Source organism: Pangasianodon hypophthalmus, chromosome 8, assembly GCF_027358585.1.
Source record: "Pangasianodon hypophthalmus isolate fPanHyp1 chromosome 8, fPanHyp1.pri, whole genome shotgun sequence".
NCBI classification, from domain to species: Eukaryota; Metazoa; Chordata; class Actinopteri; order Siluriformes; family Pangasiidae; genus Pangasianodon; species Pangasianodon hypophthalmus.
In genome coordinates this window covers 10,583,307-10,598,433 of record NC_069717.1, presented here as the reverse complement: position 1 = coordinate 10,598,433, position 15,127 = coordinate 10,583,307, and the positions used below count along the sequence as shown (strand labels likewise).

At 36.7% G+C, this 15,127-nt stretch overlaps 2 protein-coding genes across 4 annotated transcripts; both read right to left on the bottom strand.

Moving 5' to 3' along the window:
• Window positions 1-458: 458 nt before the first annotated feature.
• Window positions 459-8,076, bottom strand: slc5a9 (solute carrier family 5 member 9). Its single transcript, XM_026927752.3, has 13 exons — window positions 7,917-8,076; window positions 7,723-7,794; window positions 7,259-7,363; window positions 6,473-6,637; window positions 5,822-5,927; window positions 5,661-5,741; window positions 5,355-5,560; window positions 4,904-5,039; window positions 4,687-4,794; window positions 3,554-3,704; window positions 2,923-3,091; window positions 1,628-1,843; window positions 459-1,498 (listed from the first exon to the last, which is right to left on the bottom strand). Exons 1-13 carry the CDS (start codon window positions 8,043-8,045, stop codon window positions 1,169-1,171), a joined length of 1,974 nt encoding a protein of 657 aa, XP_026783553.1. The 5' UTR covers window positions 8,046-8,076; the 3' UTR covers window positions 459-1,168.
• A 1,249-nt stretch (window positions 8,077-9,325) lies between these two features.
• mrpl55 (mitochondrial ribosomal protein L55) lies at window positions 9,326-13,334 on the bottom strand. 3 transcript variants are annotated; one of them, XM_026923001.3, is made up of 4 exons: window positions 13,155-13,310; window positions 11,704-11,839; window positions 10,328-10,529; window positions 9,326-9,591 (listed from the first exon to the last, which is right to left on the bottom strand). In XM_026923001.3, the coding sequence occupies exons 2-4, from the start codon at window positions 11,733-11,735 to the stop codon at window positions 9,439-9,441; spliced, it is 387 nt and encodes a 128-aa protein (XP_026778802.1). In that variant the 5' UTR covers window positions 11,736-11,839; window positions 13,155-13,310; the 3' UTR covers window positions 9,326-9,438. The 3 variants fall into 3 exon arrangements, with proteins under 3 accessions (XP_026778802.1, XP_026778792.1, XP_034162261.1); XM_026922991.3 differs by lacking the exon at window positions 11,704-11,839 and having other exon boundaries at window positions 13,155-13,334; XM_034306370.2 differs by lacking the exon at window positions 11,704-11,839 and having other exon boundaries at window positions 13,288-13,334.
• Between the last annotated feature and the right edge of the window lie 1,793 nt (window positions 13,335-15,127).

Below are 15,127 nucleotides of genomic sequence, written 5' to 3'. Positions count from 1 at the left end.
AGCCCAACGGAAAAAAAACCCGGAGTGGATCACAGCAGAACGCAGTTGAAAAGCAGGAATGGATCACAGCAGAAAGCAGCGGAAATGCACGAATGGATAAGTCCAGAGCCCAACTGAAAAACCCGGAAGTGGATCAGGCAAGAAAGCAGCCTAAAAGCAGGAATGGATCAATAAAGAGCCCAAGTGAAAAAAAAAACCCGGAGTGGATCAGAGCGAAAACGCATCATGACAAATCAGGAATGGACAGCTTATGCAACCTTTGACGGGTGTGTCAGATTATGCATAATCAGCATGAAGTGGCTTAATCAGTAAAAGATGAAACTAGTTCAGTATATTAGCAAAAATTACATAAAAATAAGTCCATGTACTGAATAGCCCAGATTATATTGTACATTAGTATAAATGTAATAAATGTTAAATAACATTACAGCAATATAAGCCCTCCATGTAGCCAAATTATTAAAAACTTTATTAAAACACCTCCATTGTGTACATGGTCAGCTCTGATATTCTAAGAATTAAATTGTACATTGTATATTAAACCATTTTAAATAATTGAATGACTTTAGGTTTTTTTTTTTAAGATATTTACTGCACAAGAAACATGCGAAATATGAGATATTTATAGAGTAAATATTTACATATAGTAAATGAATCATTACCATGTTTAAATTTATATGTAAAACAGAAAATCTTTAAATAAAAATCAAAAGAGAGTTTAAGTGACCTTAGCTGAGGATTTTAGCACATTTTCTCAACACATTAACTTCACCATTATATGTAATCTTATAGTTTGGCCATTATTGTGTATTAAGCATTAAACAATCATTTACATCTGGATCAATCTAAACAATCAGTCTATATCCGGATTTCTGTAAAACTGCTTTGGGTCATTGTCCATTGTTAAAAGCACTACTATATAAATACAGTTGAACTGTATTGAGTTGAATTTACACCTAATTTGAACACTTATTTGTTTGTTTGTTTGTTACTTGTGTAGATTGTGTGGCTTTTCATTTAAGGGTCCTCTAAAGAATTGGATTGTTTTATTCATATGTACAGTACTTTCACATTCAAGTTATTTGGTACTCAGTTTTAGCTTTTTGAGATGAATGTCATGCCTGAAGAACTCTCTAAATAACATGAAATATGACAGAGTCTGCTCTTCTTATGCAAAGTAGCCCCAAAGAAATACATTGACAGTAAGTAGAATGATGGCATTGATATTGCAAACATTTTTCCAGATGGGTTCCTCTTCAATGCTAGTCAGCTTTTTCTCCATAGCCAGCTGTTCCTCTCTGCTTAGCTCCGGTTTAGGAGCTTCAGACAGTCCACACAGCCACATTCCCACTCGTCTCCACCACGCAGGCCTTTCTACCCTCAGCTCCGGATCAGAAGCAGGTTGAGAGTGTGCTGATGTGGGTGAGGTTGCCCACAGGTCCTCCAGATCTACACGCTCCTTCTTGCTGTGTCTTGTCCACCAGGTTAGACGGATAAGCTGCAGAGATTCAGGTGTTGATAAATGGCACTGATGAACAATAAGGTGAATTATATGGCACTAAAGCAATCAACGAGATAAACACAAGTGTGTGGGTGGATGTGTGCTTGTGTAAAGTGAGTGTTTTACATGTTGCTCTGGAATAGGAGAAGTACAGAGGCTGACTGCAGTAATGACCAGCACTGTCAGTGCGAGCAGTATAAGAGCAAAGTACAGGTAGTGCACATCTTTCAGCATGGGGGGTCTCAGGTCCTCCTCTCCACAGGAAGGAGCAGCATAGACAAACTCCATCACCATGCGTACAAGGCCAACCACCAAACCTGCCATCAGCCCCCAGAACGCCCCCTAGACAGTTAAACCACAACTGTAATTAGCAAGCACAGTTCACCCTGAGAGAGAAGCGTTAAACCACTAAAACTATCTATGCTGAATAATAAAATGTTTAAGGAAACTGAAATGGTGTAGCAACATTTACACCTGAGTCATCATTACAAGTCCATACTTAACCACTGCAAACATTTAATGACGTCATATTAAACAGGATTAACCAATCAGAATAATGCATTTTCCAGTTTCTGTTTGAAAGACAGCTAGCTCCACTCAGAGCATAGGGATATCGAAGCCTTCATGACAGCTGATGAAGAACTGGAGGTTTACTGCAGGAGGAGTAAAAAAAGGGTTGATCTGGTTTTATAAGATTAAGTGTCATTTTCCCTTATTAGTAGCAACTAGCATATTTTAATCCTTTTCAGTGGAACTGTCATAAAGGTATTTTATGTTATTTATATAGCAAGATCAGTTGATAGATCATGATTCAAATGATTAAATAACAAATTCACGCCATCCTATTACTGTCTGGGATCCACCAAGAATGCATGAGGGAGTCATTCCTGGCTATGCCACTGCAGTGTTGGGCCCATGAGCAAAACCCTTAACCCTCAACTGCTCAGTTGCATCCTGTCTCAATTGTAAGTTGCTTTGGATAAAAGCATCAGCCAAATGAGTGTACGTAAATAAACCTTCATAAAGGATGCCAGGAGGTAATAATATGCATGCATTGCTTACTGCTGTACTGTACTGTAGCATAATAGTAACATACAGTTCAACATTTTATCACTAAATGATTTGTTTCCCAATCAGTATATTTACATGCTTATGCTGAGACAGTCTGTTTTAAATGGAAAATTGTGAATTTAGGACAGCTTTATCTAAAACATTTAAGGGTTCTCCAAGAGGGACAAACAAAGAAACCTGTACTGTTTAAGATTTAATCTTTTTTCTAAGAGTGTAACTTGCGCAAAAATGTAGGGGAACAACATTAGAAGAAATTTCAGCAATAACTGAAATTAAATTTCCTCACAGTATGACCTAATGAGGACCAAACACAGCACTAATCAACTCAGTAATACTGAGGGATTTCCCACTTGTTCATTCACGCGACTCCAGAAGATGGCCATCAGGAAGACGGCAGTGATCGGAGGGGCCAAGTAACTGGTTATAGACTGAATGTAGTCGAACAGCTGCCCACTGTTGGCTGACTGAATGATTGGAATCCATAAGATGCTCACGACCACCAAGAATAAAATGAATACCCTGTGGATGCAAATCAGAACAAACTGTCAAAATAATAAGCATAAATATTTTAGCTGGATCTTGGAAATGTTTTACAATGTAGATTATGTAAGTTATATGAACAACTGAACTTAACGAAACTGAAATGATTTATGTCAAGATTACTAATTGTTTCATTCACAGCATGCTAAAAGTTAATATTTTTAGAACTTATTGGCTCCAACTTATATACAACTAGTACTTACTTGACCTGAATGCTAGGATACAATTATTTGAATCTCACACATACAATATTATGGAAAACACTCTGACTAAACATGATTATTTTTGTTTAAAGAGTGATTGAGAATAGTCACTCCATTTTAGACCTCATCCCCCACAGTGTTTCCGAAACGGAGCACAGTTTGAGGAAACTGCATGCAAGTCTTTCATCCCTTGGTGTAAATATATGAAGCAAAATTGGCATAAGGGCAACATTTCTACCTTCCCACAACCATGAGCTCCCTCTCAGATGCCTGCCGTCTCATGCGCAGCCAAATGTCCATAGTGAAGAGGGTGCTACTGCTGTTAAATATAGAGGTGAGCGAGGACATGAGAGCTGCCATCATCACTGCGATCATCAGGCCTCGCATACCTGCAGGGAAAAAGACGGAATGTATATTATGCAGACCTTGCTCACCTTGTTCAGTAAAGGAGTTCCGAAATGACTTTATCCACATTATGGTAAGGTCAATGTACACTGCATTAATTTGTTTTTTGTTTCAAAATGAAAATACCAAAACAAGGAAACAGGTTTTTTTTGTTTTTCCTGGCACGCAATAAAAATAGGAATTAATTCATTTTTTCATAAAAGTATTTTTAAAAAATTAAACATTTACTAGTTTTAAATTGTTTTTACTTGTTTCACCACACAAGGTCTAGAAATCGAATATTCATGAATTCAATTATGGAAATACGCTCACTGCAGAACATTTCAGCATGAACATTTCAGCATGAACATTTCAGACTTGATCTGCAAGATTTTCTCTGGTTAAGATGTTAAGATATGTGCTCTGGAATCTTTTTTGTTTAGATAAAAAATGCCATCAGCTCATGCAGAAATGAATTTTAGGTGACTAAAATAGTCTGTATGCTGCTGATTTTTTCAGTTGTCATTTCATCCTCCTTTACAGTCACCCTCTTGCTATTTTTAAACAGCATGTAGTGATTAATATGAACAGTACATCAGGCATAACAGCATTCTTTAATCTACCATTCTTCCTACTAGTTACCCAATAACTGCTGATACACATCCAGGTCTTTTCAGATCATTACAATGAATATGAAATGATGAAAAACAAGCAAAGGAGAAATAATCTCATTTGGATATCTTTTTTTTATTTATTTTGAAATCTGAAACAAATGAATGCAATGAAGTACGCAGGAACTATTTAATGTAGCGTGTAATCCTGTGAAAAACCTTATTGTATAATATTGTCTCAATATCATTCCTGTATATAGTGCCTATATGCCCCACTGTACTCTGCCTATTAATAATGTTAGACATTAATAATGTTAGACATACTTCATATGGACTTTCATCTTTAAAGAAGGAGAAGAGGGAATGGCAGCCATACCTACTGGCATTAACTCAATCACCAGTTTAGGATAGGCGATGTTAGAACAGCCCACAGTAGCTCCACATATCTTAAGGCACTCATCAGGATCCACACATCCCACTTCATCTGTTTTATATAAATGCACCATCATGTGGGTTTAGAAGAACACATCAGAAAGCCCATGTTATCTTGGAGAGGGCAGTTGACACAATGTGCTTGAGATGGTTTGACCTGCCTGGGTAGAGTGCTCTGCTGATCATTCCTGGCATGACGATGAAGAACATGGGGAGGATCTTCAGGTAGCCACCCAGCACCGAGCCTCCTTTAGCATGTGACAGGTTTTTAGCAGAGAGGGACCTCTGCACTATCACCTGCAAATGACCAAAGAGCAGCAGGAGAGGGCGAAGGTACGTTAACAGTAACTTTAAAGTTAAGTACTCTTAGCTCCAAGCTGGTGTCTGGTTAGATAAACTATCTCTCAGGCAGCAAATGTGAAAACCATCAACCTTTCCATCATAATGATATTCATCTCAGAAAAATGAAAGAAGCTTTAATTTACTTAATGCACTTACTCTCTGTCTCAGTAATAAGAGCCTTCTTCTGGGTGGTTCTTATTTATTCAGCCCTGTTTTTAAATCCAAAACCCAGATCCATGAATCAGTATTGACTGATGGTGACTGAGTTACCTGGTCAGTGCACCACACCCATGTAGCCAGCACGGTGAGCCCGAAGAGCAGGCCAGGCCACGGCAGATCACCACTGACCGGGTCCCGGAAGACGTGGAAGGCGTCAGGGCGAGGGAGGTGACACGTGGTGTTAGGAACAGTGAGAGCAGGCACAGCTTTCTCATACTGCTCCAGCAAGCCCTCGTACCAGCCCACCTTATTAAATGCTGACAGGGAAAGAATGTACAGAGACAGAAATGAAGAAACCAGAATGTGGATGATGTGAAAGTGATATTACACTTGTTATATATAACTTAAAATATTTACCTATGAACATTAGGACAAGTGCTCCAACTACCATAATGACAGTCTGCAGAGCATCAGTGTAAATCACTGCAGTCAATCCACCTACAACATAACATCAGGAATCAATCAGCAATCATCTGCAGAAAAGGAATGCAGTTAGAGTATAATGTGGTATTTATTACCAGCAATAGTATAGAGTGCTGTGACTGCAAGCAGCACTACAGTGGAGAGGTACAGGTCCCATCCCAGTGACACCTGAATGAACAGCGCTCCAGAGAAAATGTCTGTCTGGCAAGAGCAAAGTGAACAAGTCAGGGTGCATATGCACATGGCTCTTGTAGGTCTAGTACAGAGGTCTGGAAAAGTCTGGAATTTAAAGGCACTCATTTCTAGTCCTGGAAAAGTATGGAGTTTCAGAAGCTATTTTGGGATAAAAGGTATATTATGAATATGAATATTTTGTTGTCAGAGTAATATTAGAGGAATTATTATAAGGCATATATGGTACTGTACAGTATAAAAGGCAGCCTCTTTAATCATATCACAGAACATAGAAACCCTTGATGTGACATTGATTAGTAATCAGCAACAAAAAAAACCTCAGCTTGTACTGTTTTTGCTGCGATACTAACTTGAACTAACAGGGTTTTAGCTTGATAGTGTTCTTAGACCCTGACCTATCTGTACTAACATGAGGATATGTTTTTGATGGAGTCTGCAAAGCACATTTATAAGTCAGTTCATATAAGGCCAGCTGCTAAAAGCTGTAAACATACATGAAATGTAATGTCATTGTTGCTTTATGTTCATTAAAACGTGCTTCGGCTTCTTACTGATATTTTGGTGAAGATGTAGAGAATGAGAGAAAGAACACTCATGTAGATCCGAATGCGCTGGCCTCCAAACCTCTTCCTGAGATATTCGGGCATGGTGACAACTCCAGCAGAAATGTACACAGGCACAAAGATCCAGCCCAAAGCAATGAGGACCCATGCTGCCTATCATAAAGAGCACAACATTTTCCACACACCATACACTTCATTGTTGTGTATTAAGAATGGCTGACAGTGTGTCTATTGCTTTATAGTGTTTGCAGAAAAATTGGATGACACCTCAAGTTAAATTATAAATATATAAATCATAAAAACATTCACCAAAATGATGTGGAAATTGTTTTTAGTTTACTTTTTTTTTTTTTACCTTTCCTTGGTTGCCTTCAAAGTGTCTAAGTGTCAAAGTGTCATTTCCTTACACTTATTGAATATCATGCTTTGATCAAGTTGTTGAATAACTATGCACCATTGCAAAATGGACATAAGCCTAATCATGTTCAGTTTGTAATCAGACTCCGGCTGTCAGAATGTCCATGCTGCTTCTTCGCCACAGTCAGAATGGTGTCTTTAAATGTAACTTTCTCACTTTTCATTTCTGCAGGTAACCAGATTTTAAAAATGCTAGAACATTACTGCTGGCTGAGATACATGGAAAAGAGAGACATATTTCAGTTTGGCAAAGTTTATAGTTTTCAGAACTCTATATTATAGAGAATGTTGCCATGTGACAGGTTTTCCCGGGCTGCTACACATTTACTTCCTAAAGTGAAAATATTCAGGACTTACATTCCACTCAAATCCCCCCACAGCGAGTCCCCCTGCTGCCCCAGTGCCTGCTAATCCAATGAACAAGCCACTGCCAACATTACTGGACATCAAAGAAGCTCCAATCTATCAGAAAAAAATAGGCAAAAGTCATATTTTCTGAACTGTTTTTCATAAACTGGAATATGTATTTTATCCATCCAAACACATAATATCTGAGCAACCAGCTTGTATCATTGTTTTGCTAATATCTTTCTGCATGTGCACATTATCAATATTAAAACCTTCCAGGAAATAGTTTTATCTTTATAGTTTTATAGTGCTTTTATTATTTCTATCTTATTTTCAGATGATCATGTCAGAGTAACAGTAATAACACCAGAAACACTTTCTTCTGCACTTATATACATACATATGCATGTATACAATACATTTAGGACTCAAATAAAAAGACTGCACATTGTTACAAAATTGGAAAAACTCACTGGCCACCATGTCATGGATCTCCCAGCTAAGAAGTATCCTCCAATGGTTCCCTTATTGGCTCTGACGGATGACTTAAAAATGAACGAACCTCATTAGCTGCTACATCATCAATTAAAGAGAAAGGTTTGGAAAAAGACACATTTGCTTACTTAATTGAACTCCTCAGTAACAACACCATAAACAGTTAACGTACCCATATTCCCACTGCTAGCACGAATATGAAGTAGACCACCACAACCACAATATCAGCGATCTCCAGTGTAAACTTCCCATTCTGTCCCGGCTCGGCTGTGCCTGTCACCAGCTCAGGTGCAGATGTCATTTTACAAATGCTATAGACAAAGAGTGTGAACTTTGAGGCTTTAGCTGATTTGGTGAATGATTAATCACGCTGTTATCAAAAAATGTTGAGAACTCAGCGTATTAGTAATATATAAACCAGAAGCACAGGTGAGAAAACCCTCACACAAGGATGTAGAGTACAGAGACCTGTGTCAAAACACTTACCAGCGCATCTGCCAGAGCATTCACAGGGCTTCTCAGTGAAATCATTTTGAACACTTTTTCAATGCAATGTCAAAGGTCATTTAACACCAAACTGGTAATGGTGATATACCAAATAAGAAAACACTTTTAATTATACCACTCACAAAAACAACTGTTTATTTAGGCTATATGTTTTCCTCAACAATAAAAACTACTATACTATATATACTATTTTCGCAGAAATATCATAAGACAATACTTGAAGACATTTTCAGAATACACGATATGTATCATGTATCATGATATTTAGTTTTTTTGTAAGTTTTTTTTTTTTTTTTTTAAACGAAGTGCCAGAAAAAGGAATAGCATCATATAAAACCGTCCATCATCCGGAGTCTATACCAGGAACATTGAGCATGAATACACTGCCAGTCCATCTCAGGACACCATGCACTCACGCACATGCGCATTTGCGCGCACACACACACACACACACCCACACACACTCATTTACATCTAGTGGCAATTTATCTTAGACAAGCCACCTATAGCATGCTTTTGGGAGCTTGGAGGAAACCAGAGAACCCGGAAGAAACCCACATGGACACAGGTAGAACATGCTCAGAAACTCCGCACAGAGTGTGACCCGAGTTCAGGATCAATCCTGGGACTGTGAGATGATAACACTACACCACTACACCACTGTGCCGCCCCCACATAAAAACTATGGTGTTTATTATATAGTTTATGATTTAATATGTGGTATTAACCGTGATTGTTTTCTTAAATTTTGTGCAAACATAAATTATTTAACAAGAAAAGACAGATTTTATATACTCCAGATTAAGTCCTATGATACTATCAGAAAAAGTGTAGTGTGATGTACAGTACATTGATATCATACCATAAGTCCTAAGATTTATCAGTGCTCTTCTCCAGCCCCTTTTGTTCAAAATTACATTCAGAAATGCAGTTTCAGTCTTTTTGTGAACCCACAGACATCTAAAGATGCTAAAAGTGAAAAAAATCACCTTTTTCACAATATAAATAATTTAGGCAGCAAATACTATCAGTTACATATGTAAAAGAGACAGAGAGAGAGAGATTGAGATTAACTTCTGTGGTTTTAAGAATCTTTAATGAGTTGATGATAAACAAAAAAACACAACAGCGTAAGTTCTGTACATGTGAAGCAGCATAAATATGCTGAATGAAGTAAGCCAGTCTGTTCACGTTTTCTTCCAGAACTTGCTGTAGTCCTCCAGTTTAAAGTCATCCTCAAACTCATCATCTTTTCGTTTAGCCACTCCCTTCTTAGGATCCTTCTTTCGCATCCTGGCCTTTCTCTCCTCCTCTGACAGAGTAGTAATGTCCACAGGCATCTGAGAGAGACAGAGAGAGAAAGAGAGAAAGAGAGAGAATGACCAAACTGCCACTGGATTTGTGGAAAATGAAATGTCTTTATATTCACTACTATATTCTGAAATGTGGAACAAGATGGCTGACAGTTACATGTACAGTTAAATGCAAAGGTCTGTATACCTTTTCCTTCAAAAACCCATAAGGCATTTAATATCACATAACACAAGGAAGAAATATGGTCATATAATAAGATATTACTAAGAATGTAATATTATGTGTTAACAGAATGTAATAACGTAATGAGATACTAATAGTAAAACAGTAATATTTAAACACGTGATATAAACATGGATTTTTATCCTTGATTCTGAGGACTTCGGCTGTTTGTTTTGTCTTTATGTAAATTTCTCTGGCAATTAAAATATTAAAGATCAGTACTGTCTGTTTTTTTCATGCAATGTCATTTTCTCTTAAATTGACACTTCTGAGTTTGAGCCTGTTTGAATTTTTCAAATAAATTTAAATAAGATGTAAATTAAATGTGCTGACTATTTAGACTTTAACGAGACACATATTAAATATATTAAATAGAGGGTGTCACAGGGGATGCAAACTTCAAACTTCGTGTCAAAAGTTTCAGCAGGAAAACATTCAATTCACGTTTGTGTTTAAGCTTTAAATTAGAGGTACATATTTTTTCCCCCACTCAGAAACCAAGTAGGTGCAATAAGTTAACTAACTAACCACTGCACTAACCATTATAATTCTCCGAGGTTCTTTGTATCTGATATTAATGGTAGAGCCGTCCGGACGCACGAGCAAGACTGGGTACATGCGCTCGTATTTCTCTCTGCTACAGCGAACCACAGAGGATCTGTTGGAGTTTGACTGAGTTCTTGTGGTGTGAAATGAGGACACAGCAAGTAAACATCTCTGAGATATCACTTCCTGGAGACACCTAAAGTGGAGGAAACGTCACAATTAAACAAACATACAGAGAAGGGAAACATGAGCAGTGAATGGGACTGTAGTGTTATTAATTCACAGATAATGCACCTAAGTGAAAATATAATTCCAGGGTAATACAAAGCCATTCATTTTAAAATACAGTGTGTCCAAAAAGCCTCCATACAAAGCTGCAATTAACACTTTTTAACAAAATATTTAGTTTATCCAAATTAATGTTTTAATGCGATTTTCAAAATGTTATACTTGAGATGTACATGTTTATTTATATGCATATTTAATTTTTTTTAATTAAAACATCCATAAATGCTATTTAAAAGTTTAAACCAATACGAAGGAAAAACACAGCCTTTTTACCCTCATAAATGACTAAAAAGCACTGCACGCTTAGATTTAAAAACACAGCCAAGATAAACAGGCAGCACTTCACCAAGGACTGAACTCGTAGCAAAGAAAGGTTGAAATACCACTTCGGAGATATGGAATTGGTGCAGGTTTGAAAAGTCAGATGAACAAGTTTATGTAAAATATAATGCTGCATTACATCCTAAGTGGTAATTCAGACTTCATGTGAAAACTGTGATGAATTTACTGGTTGCACAATTGCACTATTTGTCCATGTAGTACACATTAATAGAAGGGATTTATTTATAATTGCACTATCTGTTATCACCCAGATGAGGACGGGTTCCCTTCTGAGTCTGGTTCCTCTCCAGGTTTCTTCCTCATATCGTCTCAGGGAGTTTTTCCTTGCCACCTTCGCCTCTGGCTTGCTCATTAGGGATAAATTCACATATTTACAATATATTTTGGTTTAATTTAATTTGTATGTATTTATTTCTGTAAAGCTGCTTTGTGACAATGTTAAAAGCGCTATACAAATAAAATTGAACTAAATTTTAAACTGAATTTTCCCAGTCAGAATTACATCATTTTCCACCTCAGCACATTTGACAGATGAAGTGGGAAAATGGACGCCCCCATGTTCACATTGTTTTAGCAATAAGCTAGGCAGCTAACTCAGAGTGATGTATATTTCCTTTCTCAAACAGCGAACTGTGTAGTCAGTGTTTTAGATTTAACAAACAAATATGTCTGTATGCTGCTTAATGTAAAGTTAATACCTGTATATATAGTATAACTCATTTAATGGTAAGGAGTTTTACTTTTGTTTATTTCTGATGCTGTGTGCAGCCATGTTGATTTGACGTCAATCTGTAAACGGGGAAGGAAGTCGGATTTGAGAAGAATACCCCAAGTTAACTTCTCAGTTGTGGTGGCATTTCATGGTCCCCATTTACTCTGTCGAAAAAGAAGGGTTCACTAAGTGTTCTGTAGCAAATATCCTTTCTTTAAATATCCCTATCCAACGTATATCCAGCCATTGTGTGCACTATTTGCTATAGATGGTGCTGTTACTATTCTAATAAAGTCCATTCTAATAAATAAAAAACTTTAGAAATAAATTGCGTAATTTTTCAATTGCATTATGTAAGAACAAACAAATCAAATCATTCATTAAGTTAAAAAAATCGAGATCTTTTTTTTGCAATATCGTCCAGCCCTTGTTTTATATATATATATATATATATTTTATACACACACACTGAAGAAGGCACAGCTGACGTGGTGCTGACGTACATATTCCCCTATGTATGGATACTTTTGGGACACCCTGTAGTATACTGTGTAAAAGGTGCAGATGCAGTTACTTTCTTTGTTTACTGAATGATCTGAGACATCCACGTATGGATGACATTTGGGCCTGAAGGAATCAGACCTGAAGTCTTACTTCCTAAAGTTATAATAAGTATGAAATACAACAAAACAGTGATTATTTAGCTATAACAGAACATCCAAAAGTGTTTCATTCCTCTTAAAACACACCAATTAATCAACGATTAGATTTTTTCATTACTTAAACAATGACACATTGTACTTTATTATTAGTTTATATTTACATGTTTATTTATATTAATTTATATAACATTTAATGTTGTGAAATGTCCACGAAACTAATTCGTTCCGGGTAAAATGATGTCAATAGCAGCTATAAATAGTTACATTCTACAGTTTCTCTTTTTTTCCCTCCTATTTGAAGTTAATAATACAAAAAAGCAGGTTATCTTTTTACCCAAAACCCAGAAAGTCTGTAACACCTGACACTGGAGACTCCTTCCATAAATGTTAAGCACATGTTTATATTAATGTGCTAATAACTAAGGCCAATTTTAAACAGGTTTTAAAGCGTGCAAACGTTTATCTAAAGTATAAACTTCACCTAGGAACTTTCTGATTAATATAATGCACTTTTGTATTGTGTAATGGCTGTTAAACGGCCATTTAAACATAAAATGTCAATAATAATTATTAGTCACAATCATTGGCAAACATATGAAGTGTATATTTTATATATATAAGTATGAGCATTTAGCAAGCTAATTCTTAATTTCTCTCTACAATGTTAGAGCGAGTTAGGAATTTACCAGTGCTCTCTTTTTAACTGATCTTTAGCAGTAAAGCTGATTAACTGTCACTGACACACACTGTGCTCTTGTTAGCGCGCCTGTGCTAAGCTAACCCGGCTAACAGCGGTGTCCTGTGTTTTACTACTCACCTGAACATACTCCGATGATACGTCTGTATCTTATTCAGAGCCATAGTTATAACTCTAACATGCGCTTTTTACCGTCTACATGTACAAAATAAGTTACAAATCCATACAGAGGATGGAGAAAAGGTCAACATACAAACGCATGTGAGGTGTTCGCAGAATTACTACCGTGCAGAAACAAGTGGCAAGACACGACATGGTTCCTACGTCATCATGCACCTTCTATTCTTACTGTCTACTTATTGAACAAAACAAGGAAATAAATGCAAGCTCCAAAAACTCATACGTACACACTAAATAATAAAAACCACAGGAATTTTGACATACTTTATATTATTACAGATATATTACATATACCTTACTTACATATATATTACAGAAATATGAGTACTATTTAAAACATTACATTCTGCTTTAATTTAGTGACATACAAATCTAAAGCAAATACTGAACATCCATCCATTCTCTGTACTGCTTATCCTACACAGGAAGCCTGGAGCCTATCCCAGGGGACTCGGGGGACAAGGCAGGGGACACCAACCCATCACAGGGGACAACTGCACACACACACACACACACACACACACACACACACTACAGACAATTTAGAGATTCCAGTCAGCCTACAATGCATGTCTTTGGACTGGGGAGGAAACCGGAGTGCCCGGAGGAAAACCCCAAAGCACGGGGAGAACCTGCAAGCTCCGCACACAGGGCAGAGAGGGGAAATTGAGCCCCCAACCCTGAAGGTGTGAGGCAAACATGCTAACCACTAAGCAACCGTACCCCCCTAAAAACTGAACAGATAAGCTCTAAATCAGTGGCCCCTTAGCAAAAATGAATATATACATCGAATGTCACATGAAATGCATTATATTTTGAGCCTAAACATACATTTTTAAAATAATTATTTACTAAAAAAAAAAAAACATTAATATGTTTATATAAGAATTGCATTTTTATCCTTACAAGTACTTTCAAAACTTTTTTTTCTTTTTTTTTTTTTTTTTTTGAAAGATATTTTCATTTTGTGATCACATTGTTTTTGCCCATTTTCAAGAAGGGTTCCAATAATTCCAGGGCTACCTGTATCTGTGGATTTCCTTACATATTCATCTGTAAAATATTAAATGATCAATTGATAAACAAAGAGTGTATTTGGCCTATGAGCCTACTTTAGCATATAATCATTCATCATGTCATCATATATATATCCTAGTCTCCTAGTCTTATTTCCTGGGGAGCTCTAGTTAACTATTTTTATGAGGACATATACAGTATGAGGGTATATTTAAATGACCTATATCTTCTTGGAAGTTTGTACCTATATCTAGTTTATACATGTAGCCTTGAAGAGATATTACATTCTTGCAGTACAGACTTAAAGACTGTGGTATCTGCTGTGTATCTGCTGGTGGTATCAGCCCACCAGCAGATACACACATCTTAAACTTAAACATAACATAATTTAGTGCTTTTGAACTGAGAGGAAATCAAATCATGCTGTAGATGTTCATGTCTTTACACCCACTTAGAAACTATGCTGTTCTATGTTACTCCTATCCCCATGGCTAAAAATTGATCCAGGATGAGGTGAAGCCTATTTGCCAGTGGATATTTGTCTTTGATTTGTCTAATCAATGTTATCAAATAATATAATCAAATAATACATTTAAATATGATTTGCCTCGCGACTTTTATCCAGTCATTTTTTGTTATCTTAACAACCTTTACGCCAGTTGCCTGTTGGAATTGAAATTTTTTGGTAAAATGTTTTCTCTTGTCTTTCAGTTGTTCACTAGAGGGCGCATAAACTCTGAATGATCACTGATGTAAGATAATGGTCTCTGTTAGGAATTTTAGACAGCTTTTTCAGTATCAACACAATCTACCTGGAAGAGCTCAAGCTGAAAACAGAGTCTGAGAAGTTTCAAAGTCTGAAAAGAGTTTTCTTTTATGCTTTATCTAAAACACCA